Genomic DNA, 27,391 nt, shown 5'->3' with positions numbered 1-27,391 from the left:
TTTTGAAACTACAAATCCAGGGCTGCTCCGTTACCCATACCCTGCACTCACACAAAGTTGTGTGCATGTGTGTCTCCCTCCAAAAGTTGAAGGGGCTATTTTGTTTGCTATTTATCTGGAAATATTTTATTCATATGCAAACCCAGAAACACCTTCTTCTTTTTTCCCCCCATTAACATTAAACTTTTATTGTTGAAAGTATTACATATGTCCCCATTTCCCCCCATAATCCCTTCTAGCCCTACCCTGCCCCCAACCCCAGGAAATTCTTTTAAATAGGTGGTGGAATAATCAACATATAGTTTGCCCCTTGTTTTTTTTATTTTTTTAGGTGAGGATGCATTTAGAAATGCAATATCAGAATCACACAGTAATAGAAATCCCTTTACTTAGGAACAGGTTTATTCAAAGTCCCTTCTATCTCCCCACCCTCCCCAACAACACTCAAAACAAGTTCAAAGTGACATTTCACAATTGCTTGAAATCCCCATCTGTGGAAGAGTTGGAGAAGGCATGCTGTTTTTCTAGGGCAAAGCTTCATTTGTTTCTATGGAAGTAAGTTAAAATTTTGAAAATAAAGGGGTTGCTGTGCCTTGTCAACATTTAAGTTGAGGGTACCAGGTTTTTATTTTAGAATCTCTATAATTGAAAGAATACTGAAGATTATTGAAAGGGGCCGACTGGCTTCAGCCTTTCAATTTGAGGGTTTTAAGGCAGACTGGGCAGGTGAGAGTATATAGTCTCTGTTGGGTGAGGAGAACAGGACAGCAGAGTCTGATAGCAGCTGGATTGTGCCTGACCCAAAGGGGAGGCAGTTACCAGCTGTCTAATCTCTAGATAAGTGAACTGTTACTGGAGAAATAATAAATCATATGCCCCGCAGGTTTGCCTCTAGAACTGCATCTATGACTTGAGTGGCTGGGTTGAGAGAATTCAGTAAATACCGCCCTCAGGAGAAGTGATTACCTTCTAGCCCCAAGGTCCAACAAAATTAGCTACCCGTTCCTTCTCCCCTACATTGGCTAGTGGTCCTTTGCTCATTTATTCAGTAATTCCTTATTCTTGCATATCTGGCAAATATTAGCAGCAACTAGTCCCTAAGGGAAAAAATAAAAGAGCTAAAAGACCTCCCTAACCGGTTTGGCTCAGTGGATAGGAGCATCGGCCTCTGCCCCGGGTTCAATTCCTCCTGATCAAGGGCACATACTTCAGTTGCAGGCTCCAGAGGCAACCTCAAGTTGATGAGTCTCTCTCACATGGATGTTTATCTCTCTCTCTCCCTCTCCCTCTCCCTTTAACGCTCTCTAAAAAAATCAAAGGAAAAATATCCGCAGATGAGGATTAACAAGAAAAATTAACTAAATTAAATTGAAGACCCATAATAGAGACTATGTGATTTAGAAATAAATAAATTTTTAAAACAAATATTGGAAAAGTAATCATGAAAGAAACATAAAGCATAAAAACTGCATAACATCATAAAAATAAAAAAATGTATTTATTTATTTCTAAAAATAGAAAACTTTGTGTAAAATCATGATTTGTAATTTAAATATGCCCTCTGCTGGACAGATCTAGTTTTGCAAATTCTTTTATTTTTTTCCTAGATGTTAACCAAAATCTGAGCTAACAATTTGATGAGCTGCTTTTTTACTCGCAGATACAATTGCATGAATAGCTGCTTAATCATTATGTAGGCATTACACCATAATGTCTCACCCATCTTGGGTCCCTAAGGGGCAGCCCTGTTTGTAAACAGTGTGCTGATTTCTGCATAGTAAGAAAAAGAAGACAGATTTCTAGATATTTTTGATGACCTCCTGACTGAAATTCTACCAGCAGGGCTTCATTGTTTGAGCTGTTATATTAATGATATCTTTTAAAATTCAATATATTTTGAAAGGAGTATCTCCATGGAAGGTGATTCCAATTAGTGGTGGGGAGAGTATTTCAGAGCTCTCAGAGGGAGAAATGAAGTGAGAGTGAGGAATCAGAAGGTAACCTTCAGTTTTCCCACAGTTCTATTGGGTGCAGGCACTGAGTGTACACAGGTAGGCATTTCAAAAACAACAAACTCTGAATTTCTAAAATATATTTTTCCTAAATCTTAAAATAATACATAGAAAGTGTTTTATTGCTCAAATTCCCAAGTATTTAACCATTTAGTTCATTTATTTCAAATATAAAATTAAAGTTTACAAAAACACTCAACTCCAAGTTTGTTTTTTTTTTTAAAAGGCCATCCTCTATGTTTATATCTTTTGTATAAACAATACATCCATGTTGTAGGAAAGCCATACCAGATACTGATGGTCTATGAGGGAAAAGACTAGCTTCCTGCAACACTGAAAACATGAGCCATCAAGGAAGAATCTATTTCCTGTCAGAGCCTGGATGACTGGTCACAATGGTTTAAAATTCACTTTTTAAATCGGGGAGAAAAAAATCTTTAAAAACCGCAAGTCAGCTAGCGGTTGACTAGTGTGGCTCAATGGTTGAGCATCGACCTATGAACCAGGAAGTCATGGCTTACAGGAGGGAGCCGATCAATGATTCTCTCTCATCATTGATGTTTTATCTCTCTCTCTCCCTCTCCCTTCCTCTCTGAAATCAATAAAAATGAAACTCGGGGGAATTCCAAAATACAATACAAATAAAAGCAGTGTTGCTCTTGGATTTTATAAGATGGGTATAGATGGGTGTAAATGGAAGAAGCGGAATTTTCTTGCTCCCCATGCCTCTCCTCCACCTTAAATCCCTGGAATTCTGCTTTAAAAAAATAAAAAGGAGAGAGAGAGAGAGAGAGAGAGAGAGAGAGAGAGAGAGAGAGAGAGAGAGAGAGAAACAACTTCTACCAGTGTGCACTGTATGCACTGTATGCAGTGAGCCACACACAGGCTCAGCTGCAAGCCGAACCAGAGTGAGGGTTGTAGGAAGGTGCCAGCTGTGACAGAGGCCGGCCCAGGCCCATCATGGAAACAGGATGTCCAGCGACCTCAGCCATATAAACAGAGGCAAAAGGGCTTTCGCCCCTGGGAGACCAGAGCAGGCCTGCAACCCAGCCAGACAGCTGGCTACCTACGATGAGAAACAGCATTTCCCAGCATTTTCCCATGCTTTATGCTTCCGGCACTGTCTTTGTTTATCCCTAAAATTGGTTTTCCTCAGGACACATTTTGTGATTTTCCTTTCCCATTTTTTCCTTTCGCAGTTGCTTTCTCTCACTCTAGAAAATAAAGGCCTGTCTCTCATCCATCTGGAATCTTACTACAAGAAAACTGAGGCAGAAAGATTGAGAAACTTGTTCAAAACATACAACTAGTAATTGGCAAGCCAAGAATCAAACCTGGGCAATGTCATAGTAAAAAATGATCCCCTTGTCTTGCTTCAGATGCTTTAGTTTCCAAGTAATAAGCCTCAACTCCACATATATTGGCTCCTGCAACTACAAATGCAAAAGATCATGCTTGGGTTTGAGGCAGAATAGTAAGAAACTAGGGAAATTCCTTGGAATAAGGGAAACAGAGACAAAACCATTAAATGATGCCAAACAATTTGAGCAATTTACAGCCAGCTAATGAATCACAAGTTTTTATTTTCCCTTCCTTCCTCCTTCCCTCCCTCCCTTCCTTCCATTCTTTCTAAAAATCAATGGGAGGGAAAATATATCCTCAGGTGAGGATTAACAACAAATATGCATAAAAAGTTTAGAGGGAAAAAAACCTGTGGTACATTTACACAATGGAATACTGCTCAGCTGTAAAAAAAAAAAAAAAATCCTTTTGTGACAGCCTCGATGGACCTGGAGATTATTATGCTAAGTGAAATAAGTCAGACAGAGAAAGACAAATACCATATGATCTCACCTATATGTGGAATCTAATAACAAACTGACCAATAACATAGAAACAGAGGAATGGACACATGGAACAGATTGATAGCTGTTAGCAGGGAGGGGCACTGGGGGACTGGATGTAAGAAGGTGAGGGGATTAAAACAAACATATTTACAAAGCACAGACACAAACAACAGGGAAACGGGGGTGGGGGTAGGTAGTGGTGGGCAAAGTGGGGGGAATGGGGGCAGAAAGAAATCACTTGGGATGATGATGGGCACATGATACAGTGTGCAGAGGATGGTTTTTGTTTTTTAGGTGTACACTCAAAACCTGTACCCCAATAAATTCAAAGAAAGAGAACCAGCACAGTGCTGACAGATAGCCAAGTCAACCGTAGCCCATCTTGAGACTCTGTGCCAGAATGAAAATGATGATACTGTGAGGTTGCATTCTATGACAATCTACAACATACAAATTTGAGCTAATATGATGTAAAATACCAAGTCTCACTTTGTGATACAAGTCCCACAAATAAATATATCTCTTAAAAATGACATGAAAAAAAAGTAGGGGCTATGTTCCCTCCTTTTGAATCGAGGTGAAAACTATGTTATATTGACTTCTGAGCCTTGGTCATAAATGGTGATAGTCCTCTCTGGGGATGCTTGCTCTTAAAACCAAGCCACCATGCTGTGAGGAAGTTCAAGTAGCCCATGGAGAGGCCCATATGGAGGAACCATGCCTACTTGGTCACAGACCTAGTTAAACTGCTAGCCAACATCCACCACCAACTTGCCAACCATGTGAGTGAAACATCTTAAAAATGGATCTTTGCCTTGGCTAGAGTGGCTCAGTTAGTTGGGTGTTCATCGAAAGGTTGCTGGTTTGATTCTGGCCAGGACATGTACAGTACCTGGGTTGAAGGCCTGGTCCCTGGCAGGGGGCATGCAGGAGGCAGCTGAGGGATGTTACTCTCTCACTTGATGTTTCTCTCTTCTCCCTTTCTCTCTCTCTCAAAATCAATAAATTCTTTTTTTTCTTTTTTTTTTTCTTTTTAATGGATCTTTAACCCCGTTGATCCAGCCAGATGGTACCACCTGGGGCAGAGACAAGCTCTCCCTGAAAGACCTCGCCAGAATTTCAGATTGTTAGGCAAACTAAATGATTCCTGTTGTTTTAAGACACTAAATTTTGCAGTTGAATTACATAGTCATGGATTATGAATACAGCAAGCAAACACAGAAAATGGCTATACAGACAAATCAACCCTGTAATTCCAGAGCTACACACATTATGAAAAAAACACCCAGACATGGCTATCTTTTATTTTAACTTTTTATTATGGAAAACATCAAATATATATAAACAATGAACCCCTATACACCATCACCCAGTTTTGACAATTATCACCAGCCTAATTCTTATGTTATTTATATATCCGTCCATTTTCCAACCTGTTCTCAATTACATTTTTTAGGTAAAATTTACATAAATTCAAATGCACAGATCTTAGCTGTATAATTTTGACAGTGGATACATCCACATCTCATAGTTCCCTTGTTTCCCTGTCCAGCTGTCTTTTGCATCAGTCAAGGTCCAGTCAGGAGACAGAAAACAAACCAGTGATTTAAATAAAGAACATTTATTCTATTCTAACAATTAAAATTCTAATAAACGTTTTAATTCAAATTTACGTTGACAACAATTTTAAAAGAACAAGAGTTAACATGTTTAAAAAACAACAAAAAAAAAAACAGGAAGTGACAGACTAAATGGATGAAAAGATGCAGAATTTTTACTGGAATGTATAAAAAGAACCAAAGGGACATTCTAGACTGGAAAGCATTCTCTCTGAAATGAAGAACTCATTTGATGTATTTAACGGTAGACTGGACACAACATAAAACAGATTCAGTAAGCTCTAAGACACTGAGTAAAAAATATCCAAACTTGCACACAGAGAGGCAAAAGAATGGGGAAAAACAAAAGCATGTAGGACAAAGAACAAAAATAGAACATATTTTTAATTGGAGAAAAAGAGAATCTGATAAAATGAGTAGTTGAAAAGGACCAAGAGTTTCCTAACACTGATTTAAAAAATATATTAATCAACAGATTCAGTAAGTACAATGAATCAAACAGATTTTTTTTTTTTTTTTAATCAGCCTCTACCCAAGAGGTTTGCAGGGAAATTATATGTTAAGTAGACACCGTGTTTTATTTAGGACAGATAGGTGAAGTTTAGAAGAGGTTTAACATACTGGGAAATCTGAGATAAGAGATTAGGTATTGCAAAGCTTATAAAATATGGGTTTTAGAAAGAGTGTGAGGCCTGGCAAATTGGGTGCGATGGACAAATGTACAGGGATGAGGCACAATGGGACTCATCCTGGTAGCTTCTTAGGGGAAGTAGGTAACCCGGTTAAGATAGGTATGTGGGGCCTCAGGAGACTGCTCTTCTGCACAGGCTGGTAATGAGGTAGCAGAGGTGAGTGAAGGACTCCTCAAGAGAATATCCTCTAAAACAATAGGGAGCACCTCTGAGGGCCTCCTTCCTCCAAGGGCAGAGCAATACAGGAGGCTGGTGAGGAAGTGCTCACACTGAGGAAGAACCAGGGAGGCCTCTTGCAGCAAGAGGAGAGTGAGGTGAAGAGCGGCTATCACTTCCCTGATGCTCCCTGACCCTCAACTCAAATCCGCTTCCGCTCCCTGCTCCATGGCCAGCCTGGACCATCATCACTCAGAATGGCTTTGTCCTGAGTCTTAATACAAACATTCCACTTTCGGACTCCTACCTCCTACTTTTCCAGCTCCCTCACCCAATGACTACCTCTAGCCCTCTTCACTCACCCCCTTAGGAGCCTGCACTTTCTACCAATATGTCAGTATTTTGTTTTATTCTCAGTTCCTAGTCCTTAGAGTCTGTGGCCCATCACTTCGGGCACTCTCAAACGCCTAGCGCCCTTACGGTTGCCCTTCCACTCTATATGCCTGGCAAACTCCTATCCTGGATGGAGTCAACTTGTATTTATGTTCCTACATCTGGTTTTTATTGAGTGCTACTTGAGAAAACCACACAATTGGGAAGGCGAGTACACGCTCTCTACATATTTTCAAACATAATCATATAAAGGTAAAACATAAAGGAAAAGCATCACAAAATGTAAAACAATACAGATGTATATGGAGTAAAACATTAGAGCTCTCCTCTGAAACCATCCCCCCAAAGCATTTGCTGTAAATAGTTTGGCATATGTTCTATGCATGTACTATTCTTAAATACAGATACGTATATACATTTAAACATGCCTAGACATTTATACATACATGTACACCTGCCTACATACATATGTGAAATTGGATAAGTAGCTAAATTTCAGTAGACACTTTGATGGGCAACTTGTATTTTCTTTTTTAAAACTCAGTATGTCTTGGGGAGCTTTTCTTCTCAAAAGGTACAGATATACTTAAGTCTACATAATATCCTGTTCCTGTATTCACATTGAGGTTATTTACTATTTTCACTATTAAAAATGTTATGATGAATGCCTTATACAACCTTCTAATCCTATATACAGGTATATAGTGGATCCCTTGAGATGGAAATGCTTGGTCAAGGTCAGATGTGTTTAACATTTTATTAAATACTCCCAAATTACCATCCAAAAAGGATGGGCACTGTACCAAATTGCCCTCCCAACTGCATGGGAGAGTCCCCACCCCAGCCGGGCTCTCAACACTGCTCACCTCCTCTTTCCTTCCCTGGACTTCTCTCTGCCTCATCTCTCCATAACTCACCTCTGTTCCCTTTACCCCTACCCAATCATACACATTCTTGGCAAATATCTCACCAAATATTTGTTAAAAAAAAAAAAAAAAAGCCACCAAAGGAGAACTTTCTTGACTTCCTACAAAACCTGCCCACTCCTATCCTGTCCTTCTCCCTTCCTGTTATGATGGTGAGGAGTGGGGCAGTCCTTCCTCCGGTTTAAGAAAATACTAGGTGTGGGGTCCTTCCCTTCACAAAAAGCTGGCTACTTTCCCTCTTAAGGTCTTCCCCTTCTCCTTAGCTAACCCCAATCTATCTTCAATGGAGCCTTTATGGCTCCACTGAAACCTCAGGCTGGCCTTGGGCCTTACCTAGACGCCTTCAGGTCCTTATCTTAGGTGACACTATTGCCCACTCTTCATAAAGCCACACTCGCCTGGTTTCCTTCCTTTGTCTCTAAGGCACTTCTTTCTCACTCCTGATCTTGTCTTCAGGCTCTCTTCCAAACCTTCAAAGTTGGAGTCTCTGTCCTGGGGCCTTGTGCTCTTTCTCCCTGGGAGATGTCACCCACTCCCCTCTTTCAACCACCATCCATCACCCCTCTGTCTTCACTCGGATCTCTGCCTTCAGCCCAGACCTGACCAAAGCTGGCTTCATCCTTTTCCATTCCGTTCCTCCTTCCCACTCCCTCACCCCGCCAAACCCTAGCCTTCCTCTGGGAAATCCCTCCCGATCCCTCCCCTTTCTAGCCCCTCCGCCGAGATGCTCCAGTACCTCGCAAACCTGGGGAATATAGTTCTCCTTGAAGTAATTTCTCAGCCAGGGGCTGGCATTGCGTAGGGAGGCCATGGCCAGAGGCAGCACTGAAACTGCGCTCCTGGCCTCCGCTCCTCACCAGGGGCGGCAGGCAGGCAGGTGCCCCGCAGGAGTCAAGGCCTAGCGCGTCCCCACGTCGCCCTGGCAACCGCCGGCCGCAATGGGCGGGGCGTTTGGGGCGGGATGGGCGGGGCTCTGGGGCAGGGTGGGCCGGGTGTTGGGGCCGGGTGGGCGGGGCTATAAAGCCTGGTGGGCGGGGCTCAGGAGCCGGGTGGGCCGGGTGTTGGGGCCGGGGGGCGGGGCTATGAAGCCTGGTGGGCGGGGCTCAGGGGGGGCGGGTGGGCGGGGCTATGAAGCCTGGTGGGCGGGGCGGGGCGCTGGAGGTGGAGTGGGCGGGGCGCATCAAAGCCGCCCCACCCGGGGGGCAGCCGGGAGGGGCGCGGGCTCCGGGCGGGGCGGCCGGGCCTGGGAGGAAGCCCCAGGAAGCCCATCCCGGGCAGCGGCAGTCCCCCGGGTCCCTCTCGGGTCACACCGTGTGGCCGTCCTCCTCGGAGACCGGCCCTCCGCACCCCGCCCCTCGCCCCGCCTTCGGGGAGCCGCCGGGATGTGTCGTGGCCGGAGGGGGCGGTTTGACTCTCTCCGTTTCCGAGAGGCGGGGCTCCGGCTCCCATTTCCCCTCTCCTCCCGCGGCGCCGCTGCAGCTCCGCGGCCGGCGGCCCGCTCGCTCCGCAGGCTCCAGCGCCCCCGAGCCCCGCGCCAGGCCCCGCGCGGCGCCGGACCCCGCGGGCGGCATGGGCGGCGCCCGGGACGCGGGCTGGGTGGCGGCCGGCCTGCTGCTCGGGGCCGGCGCCTGCTACTGCCTCTACCGGCTGACGCGGGCGCAGCGGCGGGGCGGCCCGGGGCTCCGGCTGCGCCCCTCGCGGTCCGCAGGTGAGGCCTCGGGGGCCCGGGCAGGTGCGGGGGAGGTGGGGAGGGGGCCGGGGCGATCCCGGGGGCAGATGCTGAAGAGGATGCCGCAGGCGCCCCTGGCTGCCGCGTGCTCGCGGGGACTGCAGCAGCCGAGGAGGCAGGGAGGCAGGGAGGCCCAGGTGCAGAGGGGGGCCGCCCCTTCCCCGCCTCCGCTTCTTTGTTCGAAATCCCGGGGTGGAACATGGCCGGGCCCGCCGCTGCGGATCCGGTTTCCCACACGCCGTGGTGGCTTCTCACGTTCCAGCCGCTTCCGGCCTTTGTGTTACCGGAGGGGTCCCCCGGGCGGCGGCCGGGGCAGCAGATGCCGCTCTGGGGCAGATACCCTGGGAGGACGGGAGGACGTCCGAGGGGCAGTGGTGCCCGGACACGGCCCAGCCTCCGAGCGGGCAGGTGCCTTGGTCTCCGTGGACATCTGTGTGCAGCCGGGGATGCTGGAGGCGGGTGTGGACGCAGCTGCTGCTGCAAAATGGAACCGTTGCCTGCTGGCGGGCCGGCCCAGGGTTAGGTGTCTGTGCAGGAGCGGATGGCTGCGTTCAGGATTCTAACCATTTGCCGGACGTTTCAGATCATGGACGCTGTTAGGGGGAATCATTAAAATCGCCTGCCAACCAAGAAACTCCTCTACAAATGAAGGACTAAAATAGCTTCATTATAGAAGATGCACTCCCCTAGATGGCTGCTACCCCTATCACAGGCAATCTGCTTGCTACTACCGTGTTTCCCCGAAAATAAGACCTAGAGCATGGAAAGATAAGACATCCCCTGAAAATAAGACCTAGCGCAACTTTGGGAGAAAAAAAAATTAAAAGACACTGTCTTATTTTCGGGGAAACAGGGTAGGATTGCAGAGACAAAGAGTTCTCGCCTCTTAGTAGACCCAGGTGTAACCTCTTTCCTGTGACGTGTATGTCCTCAAGATAAACAGCTTGTCCTTAGGAGGACGCGGCCGCAGCATTTGCCCAGGGAAGCCCACCCCGCTATGTATGGTTGGTCCGTAGTGCACTGGCAGTTGGGGTGGCTATTTGTGTTCGCCTCTCTCCTGGGGGAAAATAAGACTTCTCAGTATCTTTTTGATAAGCAGGTGGTTGCAATATGGAGCCAGGTGCCAAGCCTGAACTCAGACAAGATCAGCTCCACCTGGTGTTCCTTGATGCTTACATTTTCTTTCTTTTCAAAAATTTTATTGTTGAAAGTATTACATATGTCCCCCTTCCCCCCCATTGACCCCTTCTAGCCCACCCCACCCCCATCCCAGACCTTCACCCACCTATTGACTGTGTCCATGGGTTATGCATATATGTGCACAAGTTCTTTGGGTGAAACAAATCTTTTTAAAGATTTGCATTTACTAGTATACTCATGTACAAAGCCTAATATGTTGTCTTTGTGTCAGAGATGTTTCTGTATACTAGTAAGTAATCGATCTAGTGGCCTGGACTCGTACTTCTCACTTACCCTGATGAAGACTGACAGTCTTATTTTTCTGTTGTTTTATTTTGTTAATCCTCATATGAGGATATCTTTTCCATTGATTTTTAGAGAAAGTGGAAGGGAGGGGGAGAGAGAAACATAGATTGGTTGCCTCCCCAACGTGCCCAGACGTGGCAGGGATCGAGTCTGCAACCAAGGTACATGCCCCCAGAATCGAACCCTTGACCAGAATCAAACCTACGATTCTGCAGTCTGTGGGTGGTCACTCTGACCACTGAGCCAGACTGGCTACTAGCAAAGTCTTACTTTTTAAACTTAATTTTATCGTTTCCCAAAGTCACCATTACCTAAGGAAGCTTACAAAGTAACTTGCTCACAGTGTCTTCCTGAAGCTACACCTTTGTCTTTGAATCACATTGAGAAATACCCTTCTTGTCAGCATCATTCTTAAATTTTCAGAAGGTGATATTTTTTTAATTGAGGTACATTTAGCATATAACATTCTTTATTGTATTTATCAAATCAATATATACATATATATCAAATTAAAGTAATTTGATATATATATCCATATATTGCAAAATGATCACCACAATAAGTTTATTTACACCCATCAGCACACAGTTACAGTTTTTTGTTTTTTTTTCCTTGGGGTGAGAACTTTTAAGACTCACTCTCAGCAATTTTAAGTGTATAGTAGAGTATTGTTAATTAGATGTGTGCCCTGACGGAACCGAATCTGCAGCCTTTTGGTGTACAAGTCGACGCTCCAACAAACTGGGCTACCCAGCCAGGGCTACTTAATTATTTTAATTACAGCAGTAACACATGTTTGTTTTTTTTAAAAATCAGAAAATAGCCGAAACCGGTTTGGCTCAGTGGTAGAGCGTCGGTCTGCGGGCTGAAAGGTCCCTGGTTCAATTCCGGTCAAGGGCATGTACATTGGTTGCGGGCACATCCCCAGTAGGAGGTGTGCAGGAGGCAGCTGATCGATGTTTCTCTCTCATCATGTTTCTAACTCTCTATCCCTCTCCCATCCTCTCTGTAAAAAAAAGCAATAAAATATATTTTTTAAAGCCACACAAAAAACACGATTGGGTTCCTCCCATGACTTTCTCCTGCCAGAGTTGCTCTTAAAATTGTGTTCAGAAAAGGTCTGCTTAATGCAAATCTCATTCCTATAGGCAAATGCTTCATTGGATGGATGTACCTGATTTTTTTTTAAGAAACAGAAAATGCAATTGGCACTAGGGTTATATCTTATTTGCATGCAGTGTCTTACTAAAAAAGAAATACCATCTGTAGATTAAAATAGCATCTTCCCAGGATTACTTGAGGATTATATCAGACAAAACGCATAAAGTGCTTAACTCCATGCCTGGCATCAGAGCATTCACTACTGTTTTTTTTAAAAAAAAGTTTAATGTTGCAAAAAAAAAAAAAAATCAGTTTAATGTCATACTGATTTTAGGTGAACTTTATATCATTTTCTTTTTATGCAGAAGACTTAACCAATGGTTCCTATGATGATGTCCTAAATGCTGAACAACTTCAGAAACTCCTTTATCTGCTTGAGTTAACTGAGGACACTTCAATCATTGAAAGAGCTTTGGTCACTCTGGGCAACAATGCAGCCTTTTCAACTAACCAGGTAAGTACCCTGTCTCAGCCCACAGGCTCCTCCCATTCCCACACACCAGTAGTAATGGTGACCCTGGGGAGTCAGCCTCAGTTTCCTCACCTGTACAATGTGACCTCTTACACCTCTTCTGAAAAGCACAGCTTAAAGAGAGGCGATTGTTAATATGTTTCTAGAACCCTATGGAGTTGGTCACAGGTATCACATTTGTAATAAGTGCATCTAACGTTAGCATTGCATGGCCTTTTAAATTATTTAAAATCCAGCAGCAGAACAATGAAAGCATCTAACACTTAAGTACATGCTTTTCACTGTAATAACTCTTATGAGGATGGTTTTGGTACCGGTTGTCCCTGGATCGCTCCCAACAACCACTAAGCAATGTAAACAGCTTATAAGACTAAAGAGCTTAATCTGAATGCTTTCATCTCTGACCCCATGAAGAAAGAGGAGAAACATTTTCTGTTATTATTTTCAGCTAGTACCCCTTTGTTAACGTGATGAATGCAAAATTAATTTGAATTTTATGCTTTATTTCAATCCAGTTTTCTCCAGTACAGCAAGATTTACTGTAAAGCTCTAGAGATTTATAATAAATAGAAAGAATATTTGTGTATTGCTCACATTCTTTCAGTTGCAAGCGACAGAGCCCAGCTTAAATTATTTTAACCAGAAAGGGAAAATATTGAGCTCAGTTAACTTGGACATCCAAGAATAGCACTGGTTTCAGGCACCAGTGCACACAGTTCGAGGCTATGGAAAGTGTTACCGGAGCTCGCTCTCTCTATCTTCTGTCTTTGCTTACGCCTGCTGCTGCTTTTGTGTGTTGGTCTCTGTGTCTCCGGCTACAAAGAGGTTTCCTTCTCAGGGATGGAAACAAAGCCACCGGCCTCGGAAGCCTTCATCCCTATAGCTCATAGTCTGGAAGGTGGAGTGCTGCGCTAGGGTCAGGTCGCTGGGTCAGGGCACCGTGAACCATGATGAGTGAGGCCTGGCTCATAGGAGCATCCTGCAGCCATACTGCAGGGATGGGTATGAACACAGCTGACCAGCAGTCCCACCAGGGACTATATGGGACAGAGGAGGTGTCATGTCTGCCCCCAGGCAAAGGAGTGCCAGGCAATCAGAAACAACAGAGAATAATTTAGTGGCATGCCTGTATTGGGGTATTTCTGATGCCATCTATACTTATAATAGGGTAATATGCAAATTGGTCTGGGACTTCATACAGCAGGAAGGCGGGGCAGTGAGCTACAAGCAGCAGAGAGCTACAGGAGGGCGGGCGGCTAGCTCTGTGCAGCGGAGAGCTACGAGCAGCAGTGGGCATGGCGACCGGCTGCGGCAAGTGGCAGTGAGCTACTCGAGCATGGATTCGTGCGCAGGGCTACTAGTAGTTTTATATCTCTCTGAAATAAACTGTACGCCAGTGTGTCAGTGGCCACTGGCAATCAGTACTTTCTTGGGTAATGAGAGTTAGTGCCCCTCATTGTTAATTATAGTGACTTGATCTGCTTTAGCAGTGAGGGTGGGTGGGGGGGAGGTGCTGTTTTCTAGTAACGGTAACTACAATATTATACAAGTGTTTGGGAAGAACCTGGAACTGCAGAGGGAAGGCTTGTTTCCTCTCCATGCTATGCCCCCCGTAACAACAGGATAAGGGTCTTGGGCTGCTGGTAAACAGCCAGTAATCATTTTCAGTCTGTGCTTCTTGTAACAGTTGGAGCTGTTGTACAGTTCAGTGTCAGGGCCAAAGGCACATAGTATCATAGTGCTGCAATTGCTTGTGAGAAATTCCAGAGTTAATTTTCCTCTGAAAATTTGGGAACCATTTTTCAAACTGTGGAGCTCCAGTTCTGCAAGATGTTAATAGATGTCCCTCCCATCACCACCACTCTGGGAAATGACCCTCTTTGTGCACAGTTCATAGAAATACCAGTACAGTCAACTCTTAAACAATAAGAGGGTTAGGAGCACCAACCTCCGTACAGTTCAAAATGTGCAAATAACTTTTGATACTCCCAGGACTTAACTTCTAATATCCTACTGTTGGCCCAGAGCCTTACTGATAACATAAACAGTCGATTAACACATATTTTGTTATATGTATTATATACTATATTCTGAGAATAAGGCAATATAGAGAAAATAAAATGTCATTAAAATAATAAGGAAGATTGCCGAGACCTGTTTGGCTCAGTGGATAGAGTGTTGGCCTGCAGACTGAAAGGTCCCAAATTCGATTCCGTTCAAGGGCATGTACCTTGGTTTCGGGCACATCCCCAGTAGGGGGTGTGCAAGAGGCAGCTGATCGATGTCTCTCTCATCGATGTTTCTAACTATCTCTCTCTCTTCCTCTCTGTAAAAAATCAATAAAATATATCTTTTTAAAAAAATAACAAGGAAGATTGGATGTGGAGAGAGCAGAGTGCCTGAAGAATGGCTCCTCTGTGTATAACACATCCAACAGCAACTTGGGCTTACTCCTCACGGGTGGCAGGACACCATGTCCTTCCTGTGACATTGTGCCCTATATATACATTAATAAAAGGAAGAGAAAATACAGTTATAGAATTTGCTGAAAAAATTCCATGTATAAGTGGACTTATGCATTTCAAACCCGTGTTGTTCAGAATTCAGCTGTACTATATCCAGTACTCCCCTCTTGGAGCCTCCCAATGCATATGAACATTAATACATCACAACAAAGAAATATGGTGACTCTGATCACACCCAGAGTTTCACACTTGCTTAGCCACAACACCTCCCCTTCTTAAAATGGAACATCCATTAACATCTCGAGGTATTGGTATTCCAAAGAACATATTTTAACAAAACACTGCTTTAGTGTTTTATATTTTTATAAAATCATATTTTTATAAATTTGCCTATATAGAGAAATGATATAACTAATTTCAAACTGAAATAATTTTGTTTGTAAATTGCTTTGAGATCATTATAGTAACTGTGCAAATCTTTATATATCACCATGCAATAGTTTAAATAATTACATCTTAATTTTATTTTCAATTGATTTTCTTTACCTATTATATTGTGGATGGTAAATTTTTTTAAATAGGAATTATGGGTTATATATAGGAAAGATATTTCCAAAAAGTCATTAATTTTTTATTTGTGTTTGTGGATGCAAAGAAGTCAATGTAGGGGACTACATATTGAATTTACGGTGCTGTTTTTCCCCCTCTAAGGTTATTATTCGTGAATTGGGTGGTATTCCAATTGTTGGAAGCAAAATCAAGGATCCCAACCTCAGTATTAAAGAGAAGGCTTTAAATGCACTAAGTAACCTGAGTGTGAATGTTGAAAACCAAATCAAGATAAAGGTAAGCTATCTAAAATCACAAATGTGTAAGGTCATCGATAAATAAAAGCAAAAATAATAAAAAGGTCAGTAATAAAATTTTAGTAGACTATCCTTTATAATGTTATGGCCAAGAATTACCCTTTCCCCAGCTTTATTGAGCTGTAATTGCCATGTAACATTGTGCGAGTTGAAGGTGTAGAGAATGATGATTGGATACATGTGTACATTGCAGAATGATGACCACCATAGTGTTAGCTAATACCTCCATCATCTCACATAGTTACCTTCTTTTTCCTGCGGTAAGAAGTCTAGAATCTCTTCTTTTAGCAACGTTAGGTATACACGGGCTACTGCTTGCACTACAGTGTTACTAACTATAGCCACCCTGCTGTACTTAGATCGCCAGAATTCATTCATCTTATAACTAGCTGTTTGTACCCTTTGACCAACATCTTCCCATTTCTCCCACCCACAGCCCCTGGCAACCACCTGCTACTCTGTTTCTATGAGTTAGGCTTCTTTAGATTCTGTATATAAGTATATATATTCAGTATTTGTCTTTCTCTGTGTGACTTATTTTACTTTATATAATGTCCCCAGGTTCCATCCATGTGGCAAATGGCAGTATTTCCCCTTCTTTAATGGCTGAATAATATTCCATTTGTGTATATCACATCTTCTTTATCCATTTGCCAAGAGACACTTCGGTTGTTTCTATTCCTGGTTATTGTGAATAATACTTCAGTGTACATGGGGGTATAGCTTTCTCTTCGCAATATTGATTTCGTTTCCTTCAGATAAGCATTCAGAAGTGGAACTGCTGGATTATATGGTAGTTCTAGTTTTAATTGTTTTTTTCTAGTTTTTAAGTTTTTAAGGAACCTCCATACTGTTTCTGTACTGGCTGCACCACTTTACATTCCCACCAGCAGTGCACAGGGATGATTTTTCTCTCCATTATTGCCACTTTTTTGTTGATTGATTGATTGATTGATTTAAAGGGAAAAAAAATTTTTAATCCTGACCTGAGAATATGCCTTTTCATCAAATCTAAAGAGAGAGGAAGAGAAAGGGAAACAGAGAGAAATGTCGATTGGTTGCCTCACACATATGACCCAACTGTGGATCAAACCAGAGACCCTTCTGTGCACAGACAGTGCTCTATCCTTGGAACCACTGGCCAGGGCTATTGATTTATTAATGATAGCCATTCTGACAAGTGTGAGGTGACATCTCGTTGTGGTTTTGATTTGCATTTCCCTTATGATTAGTGATGTTGAGCATCTTTTCGTGAACTATTGACCATGTGTATCTCTCCTTTGGAATAATGTCTGCCTACTTTTTAATGTGTAGAATAAGGCAGAGGAGGGATCTAAACCAGCCAGTAAGAGATGCAATGAATTTTTGAATTTAGGGATTCAGTTTAATCCAAATAGTAAAGGAACCAGGCCAGAGTCAAATAACATCAAAAGATAGATACAACAAATTAGGAAATTATGTTAATTCAGCATTTATTGAGTTCCTGATCTGTAGTACAGAGCTAAGAAATGAACATGATTCACATCTTTTTTAAGAAAGCTAGAAGGGCCAAAACCGGTTTGGCTCAGTGGATAGAGCATCGGCCTGCGAACTGAAAAGTCCTGGGTTTGGTACCGGTCAAGGGCATGTGCCCTGGTTGCGGGCACATCCCCAGTGGGGGCTGTGCAAGAGGCAGCTGATCGATGATTCTCTCTCATTGATGTTTCTGATTCTCTCTCTCCCTTCCTCTCTGTAAAAAAGTCAATAAAATATATTTTAAAAAAAAAAAGAAAGAAAGAAAGAAAGCTAGAAGGAAAGGTAGGGTAGCTTCATAGAGCTAGATGGAAAGATAAGGTAAGTAATCAAGGCAGAACATGATGAGGTACTTTAAGAGAAAATGTAACTAAAAACATCGTTGAGTACATAGAAAGGGGAGATCTCATCAAAGTTTCTGTAAAAGGTAGATTACAACCTGGCTCTTAAAGTCTAAGTTTTCTACAAGTAGAGTTGGGGAGGAGGGAATTCCAGGAGAAAGGAACGAGGTAAGGTGGGCACAGGTCCAGGAATAACTGAGCTGCAACTACTGAACTGAAATGGCAAAAGGTTCAGAGATCATAGGGATGTAAATGCCCAACACATTTTAGGAAATGCTTTGAGAGACATCACTATCTTACATAAATAGGATTTATAAGAGCTAAGGAAATGCGGTGTTTTTTTTTCAAAGGAATGATGTGTGATGAAATTGTGACCTAAGAGTCAGTTGACTTATAAACATCATTTAGATCTTGAAACCAGATTAAAAATTTAATCTCTCTTTGCTTTATTGCCATTGCTTTAGTTTCTGTGGTAACATGGATACTACCTGGGTATTATTTAAATGTTAACTATCTTAGCATTTATATTAGGAATTTTTGCTACCAGTTAGAGTGTTTGGTGGAGTTCAGATTTAGTTGGGTGAACACCAATTATCTGAGAGAGATAATTTTTCCAAGATGGAAAGACCATGGCCAGACATAGAAAATAGAGTTCAAAACACTTTCCATCATACTGGGTTTAGTTCTATTATTATGTGTGAAACTTGAGTTCTGCTGGCATTATGTTATTTTTTTGCCAGCGGTGGTTAACAATATTATGAAGGTATAGCTCATGTACGTTCCCCTAGGCATATATGAACCTTGGGCCATGTATAGTTTTGCTTATTTTTTTAAAATAAAATTTTATTGTTCATATTATTACAAATGTTCCTTCCTCCCCCCCTCCCCCATTGCTCCCCTCCACCAGGTTCCCACCCCACCCTCTGCCCTTTCCCCACCCCCCATTGTCCTCATCCATAGGTGCACAGTTTATGTTCAGTCTCTTCCCACAACCCCCTCTCCCCTTTTCCCCAAGAATTGTCAGTTCACTCCCCTTCCATACCTCTGATTCTATTATATTCAACAGTTAATATTGTTCATCAGATTTTTTTTAATTTCCTTGGTTTTTAGATTCACTTGTTAATAGTTACGTATTTGTTGTTCATAATTTTTTAAAAAAATATATTTTATTGATTTTGTACAGAGAGGAAGGGAGAGAGATAGAAAGTTAGAAACATCGATGAGAGAGAGTCATTGATCAGCTGCCTCTTGCACACCCCCCACTGGGGATATGCCCGCAATCAAGGTACATGCCCCTGACTGGAATCGAACCCGGGACCCTTCAGTCCCCAAGCCGATGCTCTATCCATTGAGCCAAACCGGTCTCGGCAGTTGTTCATAATTTTTATCTTTATTTACTTCTCTTCCGAAAGAACCCTCTTCAGCAATTCATATAATTCTGGTTTGTGGTGATGAACTCCTTTAGCTTTTTTATTAGTGAAGCTCTTTATCTGGCCTTCGATTCTGAGTGATAGCTTTGCTGGGTAGATTATCTTCGGCTGTAGGTTCTTACTATTCATCACCTTGAATATTTCTTGCCATTCCCGTCTGGCCTGCATGGTTTCTTTTGAGAAACCAGCTGACAATCGTATAGGTGCTCCTTTATAGGTAACTACCTGCTTTGCTCTTGCTGCTTTTAATATTCTCTCTTTGTCTTTTGCTCTTGGAATTTTAATATGATTTGTCTTGGTGTGGTCCTCTTTGGGTTCCTTTTGTTTGGAGTTCTGTGCACTTCCTGGACTTGTAAGTCTAATTCTTTCACCAGGTGGGGGAAGTTTTCTGTCACTATTTCTTTCAGTATGTTTTCGATATCTTGCTCTCTCTCATCTGCTGGGACCCCCATAATTCTGATGTTGGTTCTCTTGAAGTTGTCCCAGAGGTTTCTTACATTATCTTCAATTTTCTGGATTCTCTTGCCTTCTTGCTTCTGCGGAGGAGTGTCTTCTGGCTCTTTATGTTCCAAATCTTTGGCTTGATTCTTGTAATCTTCCATTCTGTTTTTAGGACTTTGTATAATATTTTTTATTTCAGACAATGTATTCTTTATTTCTTGTTGATCCCTTATCATTTCTTGTTGCTTCCTTACTCATTCTAGTTGATCCCTTTTCATATCCTCATAGGTCTTATCGACCTTTTCTAGGAAATTCTTGAAAAACCTTATAAGCTTAGATTTGAACTCTATATCCAGTCGCTTTTGTCCTCCATTTCTTTCGTTTGTGATCTATTTCTATGTCTCCGCATTTTCACAGCGGGGTTTCAGGGTGGAGCCTGCAGCCTTGGCTTCCGTCAGCCCCGCCCTATGTGGCCCCAGGGTCCTTCAGTACTTGTTGCAAGCACCTCTGAGAGAAAGGTGCCCTCGATTTTCGCCTGCTACCAAACAGTCTTGGCTCTCCCCCAATGAGCCCGGAACTGGAGTTCAGTTCAGTTGGAAGTGGAGTTGGAGGTGGCATTCAGAGCAGTCCGGAGCTTTTGTCTCCTTCCCACCAGGGCAATCCCGCGGCACGGCCAACCGTCCCTTCTCTGTGCACAATGTGCGTGCCTCTGGGACCTCCTTTCACCGCTCCCCCGGGGTTCCGCCTTACAGCCCAGCTCCCTATGAATGAGCCTGGGTCCCTGGGGTCTGGCCTAGAACTGGGGTTCAGAGCAGTCGGAACTGGGGCCCAGCACAGTCAGAGCTTTTATCTCCTTCCCCCTAGGGAACGCCAGCCAGGCACTCAGCCGCCCTGCCCTTCCTCTCCGGCTCCGTCCTCTCCGCGCACCGCGTGTCTTCGTACCTTAGGCTTTTACAGCTCCTCCGCTCTTCTCGTTTTCTCCTTGCTTCTCGTTGTAGAATTTCCAGTCATTTGACTTTTCTGTAGTTCTGGGTAATGTCCATTTTATATTTTAGTTGTATTTTATTGAAATTGTTGTGTGCAGCTGTGGCTAGGTGTTTACCTGTGCAGTCATTTTGGATTCTCCAATCAGTTTTGCTTATTTTTGATAGGACTAACTATAAAGCAGAATTCTATTTTACTCTCCCCCACCTTCTTTACTTTTTTATTTCTTAATGTACCTCCTACCTAGACCCTACTGCGAAGGTGCTTAACCATGGTACAAAGAGACTTCACACATGTTCCTTCTTAATTCTGTTGTGCTCAGAACAGTTGACTCACTGTGCAGAAAGCTACTGTTCAATAGGAAAACTTTGGAGATTCTCAGATGCTCGCTTTTCCCCCCTCCTTCAGGTATACGTCAATCAAGTCTGTGAGGATGTCTTCTCCGGCCCCTTGAACTCCCCTGTGCAGTTGGCGGGACTGAGGTTGCTAACAAACATGACAGTCACCAATGACCATCAGCATATGTTTACCAGTCACATCACAGACCTGTTCCAAGTGTTGCTTTCAGGAAATGGAACCACCAAGGTATGAAGGAACAGTGATTACTTAAAGTACAAAGAGCTTTCACATCAAGGTTATAAGATTGGAGTTGAATTTTCAAGTCCCTCAAAAGAGAAAGTTAAAGTTTATTAAAAACCCTTACATGGGTCCAAGAAAGTGAATTATTTTTATTCCGTAATATTGAATTTTAAAATTGTGAAAATAATATATTTTGCTTCATCAGTAGATTGGTATTTATTTGGTTTTCTACACATCAGTTTATCTTCTACTGAAGGTAGCTAGCTTCTCCCCGCCCCCACCCCAATGGCGTCTTTGAGGTATAGTGCTGGTTAATTGAATTTTTGCTTACCTTAGGGTTAACAAAACATATTATTGATTCAGCCATTGTTGGCTGAAAAGTCTTTGTGATACTACTTTTAAGTTTTAGTAATGGGTGTTTCAGTGCTTCACTTTGACCTGTTACGTAGACATAGGAGGCAGTAGGTTGAGCTGAATTCAGTAGAATCTCAAGAGACACCCTATGAAAGTTACTTGAATAACCCATCACACTAGTGAGTATTCTTATCAAGTGCCATTTTCAAGAAATAGCATAAAAACAGGAGGCAGATAAATCAGAGTTTCTGATTTGTTGGGTTGATCCATCAGTGTTTTACTCAATTAGTCTCTGTTCTCTGGCACAGTTGATATAAAAACGCACAAGCATTTTAGTATTTGTTTGATTGTTTGTTTTTAAATTGTCACTGGAGGATATTTCCATTGACTTTATAGAAAAAGGAAGGAAGAGAGAGAGAAACATAGATGTGCGAGAGAAACTTTGATTGGTTGCCTCCCTACTTACCCCTACTGGGGATCAAGCCTAGGTATGTGCTCTGACCAGGAATCAAGCCTGAAACCGTCTTGGTGCACCGGATATTGGTCAACCAACTGAGCCACACCGGCTGGGCAAAATGCACAAGCATCTTAGAAGAACTGGATATGAAGCCAGACTCCAAATACTCGTCACTGAAGTTATTTCTGAGGTTATCAAATTAGATCACAGTAGAGCCTCATTATAATTCTTTTAAAGGCATTCAAAATTAAATGTAATAATCATATTAGTAATATCTTAACAATATTGCTCCATCCAGTCACAATTTCCAAAATGCATCCATCACCATGTCTCCCCTCCAGGAGACCCAGGTGACTCCAGCCCCTGGGGCCCTGTAGGGACTCCCTTCCCTGGCCCCGGGGTCTGGCAGCTGTAGGAAACCCCCCTCCGCCTCTCTGTGCAGCTGCCTTACCCAAAACCCCAGGGGAGCACTTAAGTTCAGAGTCAGGCGAGTCTGACCTTGAGGCTATAAAATCTGTCTCAGACTTGGTCTGTGTTTTAATATATTTTTATGACTTTTTAAGAGGTGACTCACGCCCTGGGTGCTGTGGCTCACTTGGTTGGAACATTGTCCCATACACCAGACTGTGGATCTGATTCCTGGTCAGGGCACATACCTAGGTTGCGGATTCAATCCCTGGTCAGAGCGCATCTGTGAGGGAACCGACTGATCCATGTTTCTCTCTAAATAATCAAAAAAACATGTCTTTGTGTAAGGATTATTTTTTTAAAAAAAGAGGTAACACACACCACAATAGTATGTTCTATTTCTATTTTTCCATTACTCTGCCTAGTACAATATTTCTGGAATAGAAAATTGGCTTTTTTGGTCTGTCTGGGAATCTAACCACCAATTATAACATTGTTTTTCTCCTTAAAAAAAAGTTTCAACTTGCAAAGTAACTTTTGGATAGTAATCCATTTTTAAGTGGGAAATTGTATTCATTTTAGATATTTTCTTAGTAACCACCAAAATGACTTTTTTTTATATCTTATTTTTAATAAGTGACCTCACTGTACTAGTGAGGTCACTTATTAAAAATAATAACCTTTTGGCTATAACACTGATTCATAACTAAATACAAATAGTGGAAGATTAATGTACATAAACTGCTCCATTGTCAGTGAGAGCAAAGAAAACTTAATGGTTTAAAAGAAATGACACAGAGCCCCCTACAAGATGGCACATGTGATAAGAGACCGAGACAGTGTGGTTTCAAACTGAAATACATGCTCTACATGTTTTTTGGTGTGGTTTGTTTTTGTTTTCCATGTCATCTGTCTTCTACAGAACAAAGCAACATGGAATTTTAGTTCAGGATACTGGGTGCTGCTGCAGTTGTTACTCCTGGTTGTAAATCTGCCCTCATTGACAACTAGAGGGCCTTTTAGATTCTGTTGACTTCATCCAGGCTTATTTCATAGTTTTGGGACTACCCTATTTCAGAACTCTTGTCCCAGTTTTCTTAATCAAAACTTCAGTGAAGTTGGAGACTAGTGTTTATTCCCAACACTCTCTATAGGTGTCGTTGGCAGCCAGGTGGGCCCCCCAGACCTGACAGTGACTCCAGGAAGTGCACAAAAGAAAAAGGTCGAAAGTCGTCTTTGCTCTTTCACTTTAAGAGGCTGTAATTTTACAAAGGATGTCTGTTTGGAAAACGTGATCTCCACATATACAAAAAATTTTTACCCATGGTTTCCAGTGCAAGTGCAGTAGGCAGATAGGATGGTGGCTTTTGTTTTTACCTTGTTCTCTTCTGCACTGTTTGAAATTTATCATGATCATTTATTAATTTTATTTTTAAAAATTAAAAGGAAAATAAAGATTAATATCAATATTTCATACAGTTTTCCACTGCATAATTTTTAATAGTTGATTAAAAAAATAAAATTAAGCAAAGCCATATATTCTCAATTAACAAATTAGTATGTTCAACATATTCAAAGGAATATATGAATATGTAGGATCTATATATATATATATATATATAAAGCCTAAGCAACCATTTGACCGTTCAGGTGGTAGCTATGACACGCACTGACTATCAGGGGCAGGCGCTCAATGCACAGGCATGAAACATGGAACAGACTGATGAATCTCAGAGGGAAGGGAGGGGGGTGGAAGGGTGGGAAGAGATTAACCAAAGATCTTATATGCATACCATGTTTCCCCGAAAATAAGACATCCTCCGAAAATAAGATCTAACGCATGGAAAGATAAGACATCCCCTGAAAATAAGACCTAGCGCAACTTTGGGAGAAAAAATTAATATAAGACACTGTCTTATTTTCGGAGAAACAGGGTACTAGAGGCCTGGTGCATGGATTTGTGCACCAGTGGGGATCCCTTGGTCTGGCCTGTGGGGATCTGACCGAAACCTGCAGTCCGACAGCCTCTGAGGGGTCCTGGATTGTGAGAGGGCACAGGCCAGGCCGAGGAACCAGGCCTCTAGCAGGTACATAAAGACCAAGGAGAAAATACCAAAACTTAATAGTGATCATTTCTGGTCATGGAAATATGGGTGAATTTCCTTTTTGTGCTTTTCTGTCTTCTTTGCTAATATTCTCTAGTAAACACATAATGCCTTTGTAATCAAAGCAAGTTTTATAAAATACACATCCGGTTCCTTTCGGGTCTAGTGGAGAGCACATTTGTCACCATTTCCTGACTTCAGAACCCCCTCCCTGCTCTCACTCTGTCATTTCAAGTATCTTATAGAAAGTACAGTTACTTGACCTTTGTTTTTAAAGTTGGAATTCTATTTTAATTTTTTTATTGCTAAGTTGTCAGTTATAAGTGATAGGAATGCTGATACTTACAATTCATGCCAACGGAGTCTCAAATAAACCAATATTGTTCTTATTTCAGGTTCAGGTTTTAAAGCTGCTATTGAATTTGTCTGAAAATCCAGCCATGACGGAAGGACTACTTGGTGCCCAAGTAAATAGCTTACATGTTTGTTTTGTAAACATGCAAATGTGTAGATGTGGACAGATGGACCTGGGTGGATTTATCCCTTTTATAATGCTAACAGGGATCATCTCCGAGGAGCAATATTGTGTTATGTTTTTTCTTTGATTCTTTTTTGCCTATATGAACTTTTCAAAATTTTTGTAAGGAGCATATTTTACTTTTAAAATTTGTTTTTCAAAAGGTCTCCCTAGTAAAAATAAAGAGTAATTTTTCTGTCTCCACCCAATTCGGGAGCTACTTATATCGTCACATCTTTTACACTTGACTTGGTTGTGCTCACATGTAGCTCTTACCCACTGAAACACTGGAATGAAAGGAGTTCCCAGTATGCACCCCTTGCTGGGCCGAGTCCTGATATTCCAAGTGAGTATAGGGTGACATGGCGCTGTCCTCATGGAGCTTACAGTGTAGGGAGGAGACAAAAATAAGTAACAGGAAAACAAGACAAAAGCTAAGTATTCTGAAGGAAACAAGGTGGTGCAGTTAGAACCACCTCAGCTCCTGTGGAGAGACCCTGCTCTGTTCACCTGCTCATCTGTGCCCCGCAGGCATGTGTGCAGTAAATGTTTGACGGGTGAATTGGTAAGGTCCCATGAAGACTGTATGATGGATCAGGAAGTGGGAGTTTTCCCAAATGATTATATTCTAGGATTCCAAGGAAATCCTATTTTTCAGCTAAAATATGAAACCTCTTTTTTCCATTAGTATACACTGGGGGGGTACATAAGATTTTAAATTTATGTTATACAATCTTAGGGATAATGTTCAATGGTAAGGTTTTTAAAATGTATTCAACAGTTTTAAAATGTGAAAATACACATGAAAAATGTTTTCATATGTTAAAATAATTCTTGTTTCCTTTTTCAGGTGGATTCATCATTCCTTTCCCTTTATGATGGCCACGTGGCAAAGGAGATTCTTCTTCGAGCTCTTACGCTATTTCAGAATATAAATAACTGCCTCAAAAAGGAAGGCCACTTAACCATTCAGCCTACTTTCACTCAAGGTTCATTGTTTTTCCTGTTATATGGAGAAGAATGTGCCCAGAAAATGAGAGCATTAGTTAATCATCCTGATGCGGACGTGAAGGAAAAGGTAACAATAATACCCAAATTCTAACTGGTAGGTCATGCTTTCCAAAGAGTAATGCAGTCTGGAAGTGAACATCTTCTTTACAAAGGGGTTCTTCCAGCTGCTGAATTTAAACAGTAAATATCAGATTTCATCATTTCCACAGCTAGAACTTGCCATGGTCTTCTGATGTATTTTGGACCATTTTATTTATACCAAACAAATATAACAGCTTGTTCTGAAACGTTTCCTTTTATTTTGCTCTTTGCTGAGCTACTTTAATTATTTCTTCTACTTGAAGTGACAGTGACCTTTTTATATGTAAGCTCCTCTTCTGCTGTTTGCTGTGATTAGTAGTTACTCACCTGAGAGAGCATTAGTATGTGATTGACTTTTCTATGTTTAGAACTGCCGTAGGAATGACCTTCTTTTAGTAGCAGTGAGATCCTATGCTCTTGAGTCCACCTGCCAGCCTAGCCATACTGCTTTCAAAAGTCTATTCTAGTTATTAAAATCTATTCCAGTCAATGAAAATGGTAAACTTTTTGGAAAAATGTTTCCTCCTGCTCACTCACTCCCATTCAGTGTGCCAGCATGTAAAGATGCTGTTATAAAATACTGGGATCCATCTAAGTGCCCACCTATAGGCAATTGGTTAAGTCCATCATCTAGTCTTAAAGAGCTAAGTAGGTCTGAATGTGCTAATGTGGAAAGACACCCATGAAATATGAATGTTTTTAAATGAACGATATTTAGGCTCATATATGGATAGCCACTTCTAGAATGATACTCAGACTCCTGGGCATGGGACTGTGGAGTGAGGAAATGACTTTTCTATGTTCACATCCTACTGTTTGAAATTTTTACTATGGCATTAATTTTATCATAATTTTTTAAATAAAAAGGAAAAGTAATTCACAAGGTTATGTTTTCTCCTATTAATTGATAGTACTTTATTCATTAATTTTCATCCATATTTTACTTGACTAAAATTACATACAATATATGAAAATTTCTCAGCTATTATCTTTAATAATATTTTTGCTCCATAAGCTACTGAAACAATTCATTGATATATTGAAATTCAGCCAGGTTTTATAATATTCAAGTTCATCACCACCATGCTTAGTATTAAGTAAATAAAAATGCAAGCAGAAGCTTTCCTACTCAAGTATTTAAGGCAAAGCTTTAATAGTACTTTAAATTCCCGTGGTAAATACATGGATTTCCATAGGAAGTCAGAATCCTCAAACAGAAAGATGTGTTTTCACAGTTATCCTGATACAGAACTCAAAATTGGAAAAAATATTTTTACAGTAGAAAAAGGATTCAACATTGAGATGAAAACATGTAAATTCCTAAGTGGCTACAGTAGTAATGTGCATA

General features: G+C 41.9%; 2 protein-coding genes across 2 annotated transcripts in view; one reads left to right on the top strand and one right to left on the bottom strand.

The window, feature by feature from the left end:
- The window catches only part of FBXL13 (F-box and leucine rich repeat protein 13), a gene marked incomplete at its 3' end in the record, with an annotated part of 29,607 nt that extends 21,041 nt beyond the window's left edge, over window positions 1-8,566 (bottom strand). Inside the window, exon 1 of the mRNA XM_084897304.1 lies at window positions 8,382-8,566. Within this exon, the coding sequence (XP_084753430.1) occupies window positions 8,382-8,456 (75 nt within the window). The 5' untranslated portion in view covers window positions 8,457-8,566. The remainder of the gene's footprint in view (window positions 1-8,381) is intronic.
- Window positions 8,567-8,946: 380 nt separating this feature from the next.
- ARMC10 (armadillo repeat containing 10) lies at window positions 8,947-26,926 on the top strand. Its single transcript, XM_084897861.1, has 6 exons — window positions 8,947-9,353; window positions 12,326-12,474; window positions 15,669-15,803; window positions 20,940-21,116; window positions 24,830-24,901; window positions 25,802-26,926. The coding sequence occupies exons 1-6, from the start codon at window positions 9,215-9,217 to the stop codon at window positions 26,051-26,053; spliced, it is 924 nt and encodes a 307-aa protein (XP_084753987.1). The 5' UTR covers window positions 8,947-9,214; the 3' UTR covers window positions 26,054-26,926.
- The last annotated feature ends 465 nt before the right edge of the window (window positions 26,927-27,391 follow it).

The sequence above is a fragment of the Pipistrellus hanaki genome (assembly GCF_964339955.1).
Source record: "Pipistrellus hanaki genome assembly, chromosome: 10".
Taxonomy (NCBI): domain Eukaryota; kingdom Metazoa; phylum Chordata; class Mammalia; order Chiroptera; family Vespertilionidae; genus Pipistrellus; species Pipistrellus hanaki.
This window is presented reverse-complemented; position numbering and strand designations above follow the sequence as displayed.

Excerpts from the sequence above, each read along its gene's own strand:
- ARMC10 (XM_084897861.1), top strand. The coding sequence starts at position 9,215 with ATGGGCGGCGCCCGGGACGCGGGCTGGGTGGCGGCCGGCCTGCTGCTC. Across the intron at positions 15,804-20,939 it reads AAAACCAAATCAAGATAAAG|GTATACGTCAATCAAGTCTG; the intron begins GTAAGCTATCTA and ends CCCCTCCTTCAG. Across the intron at positions 24,902-25,801 it reads AAGGACTACTTGGTGCCCAA|GTGGATTCATCATTCCTTTC; the intron begins GTAAATAGCTTA and ends TTCCTTTTTCAG.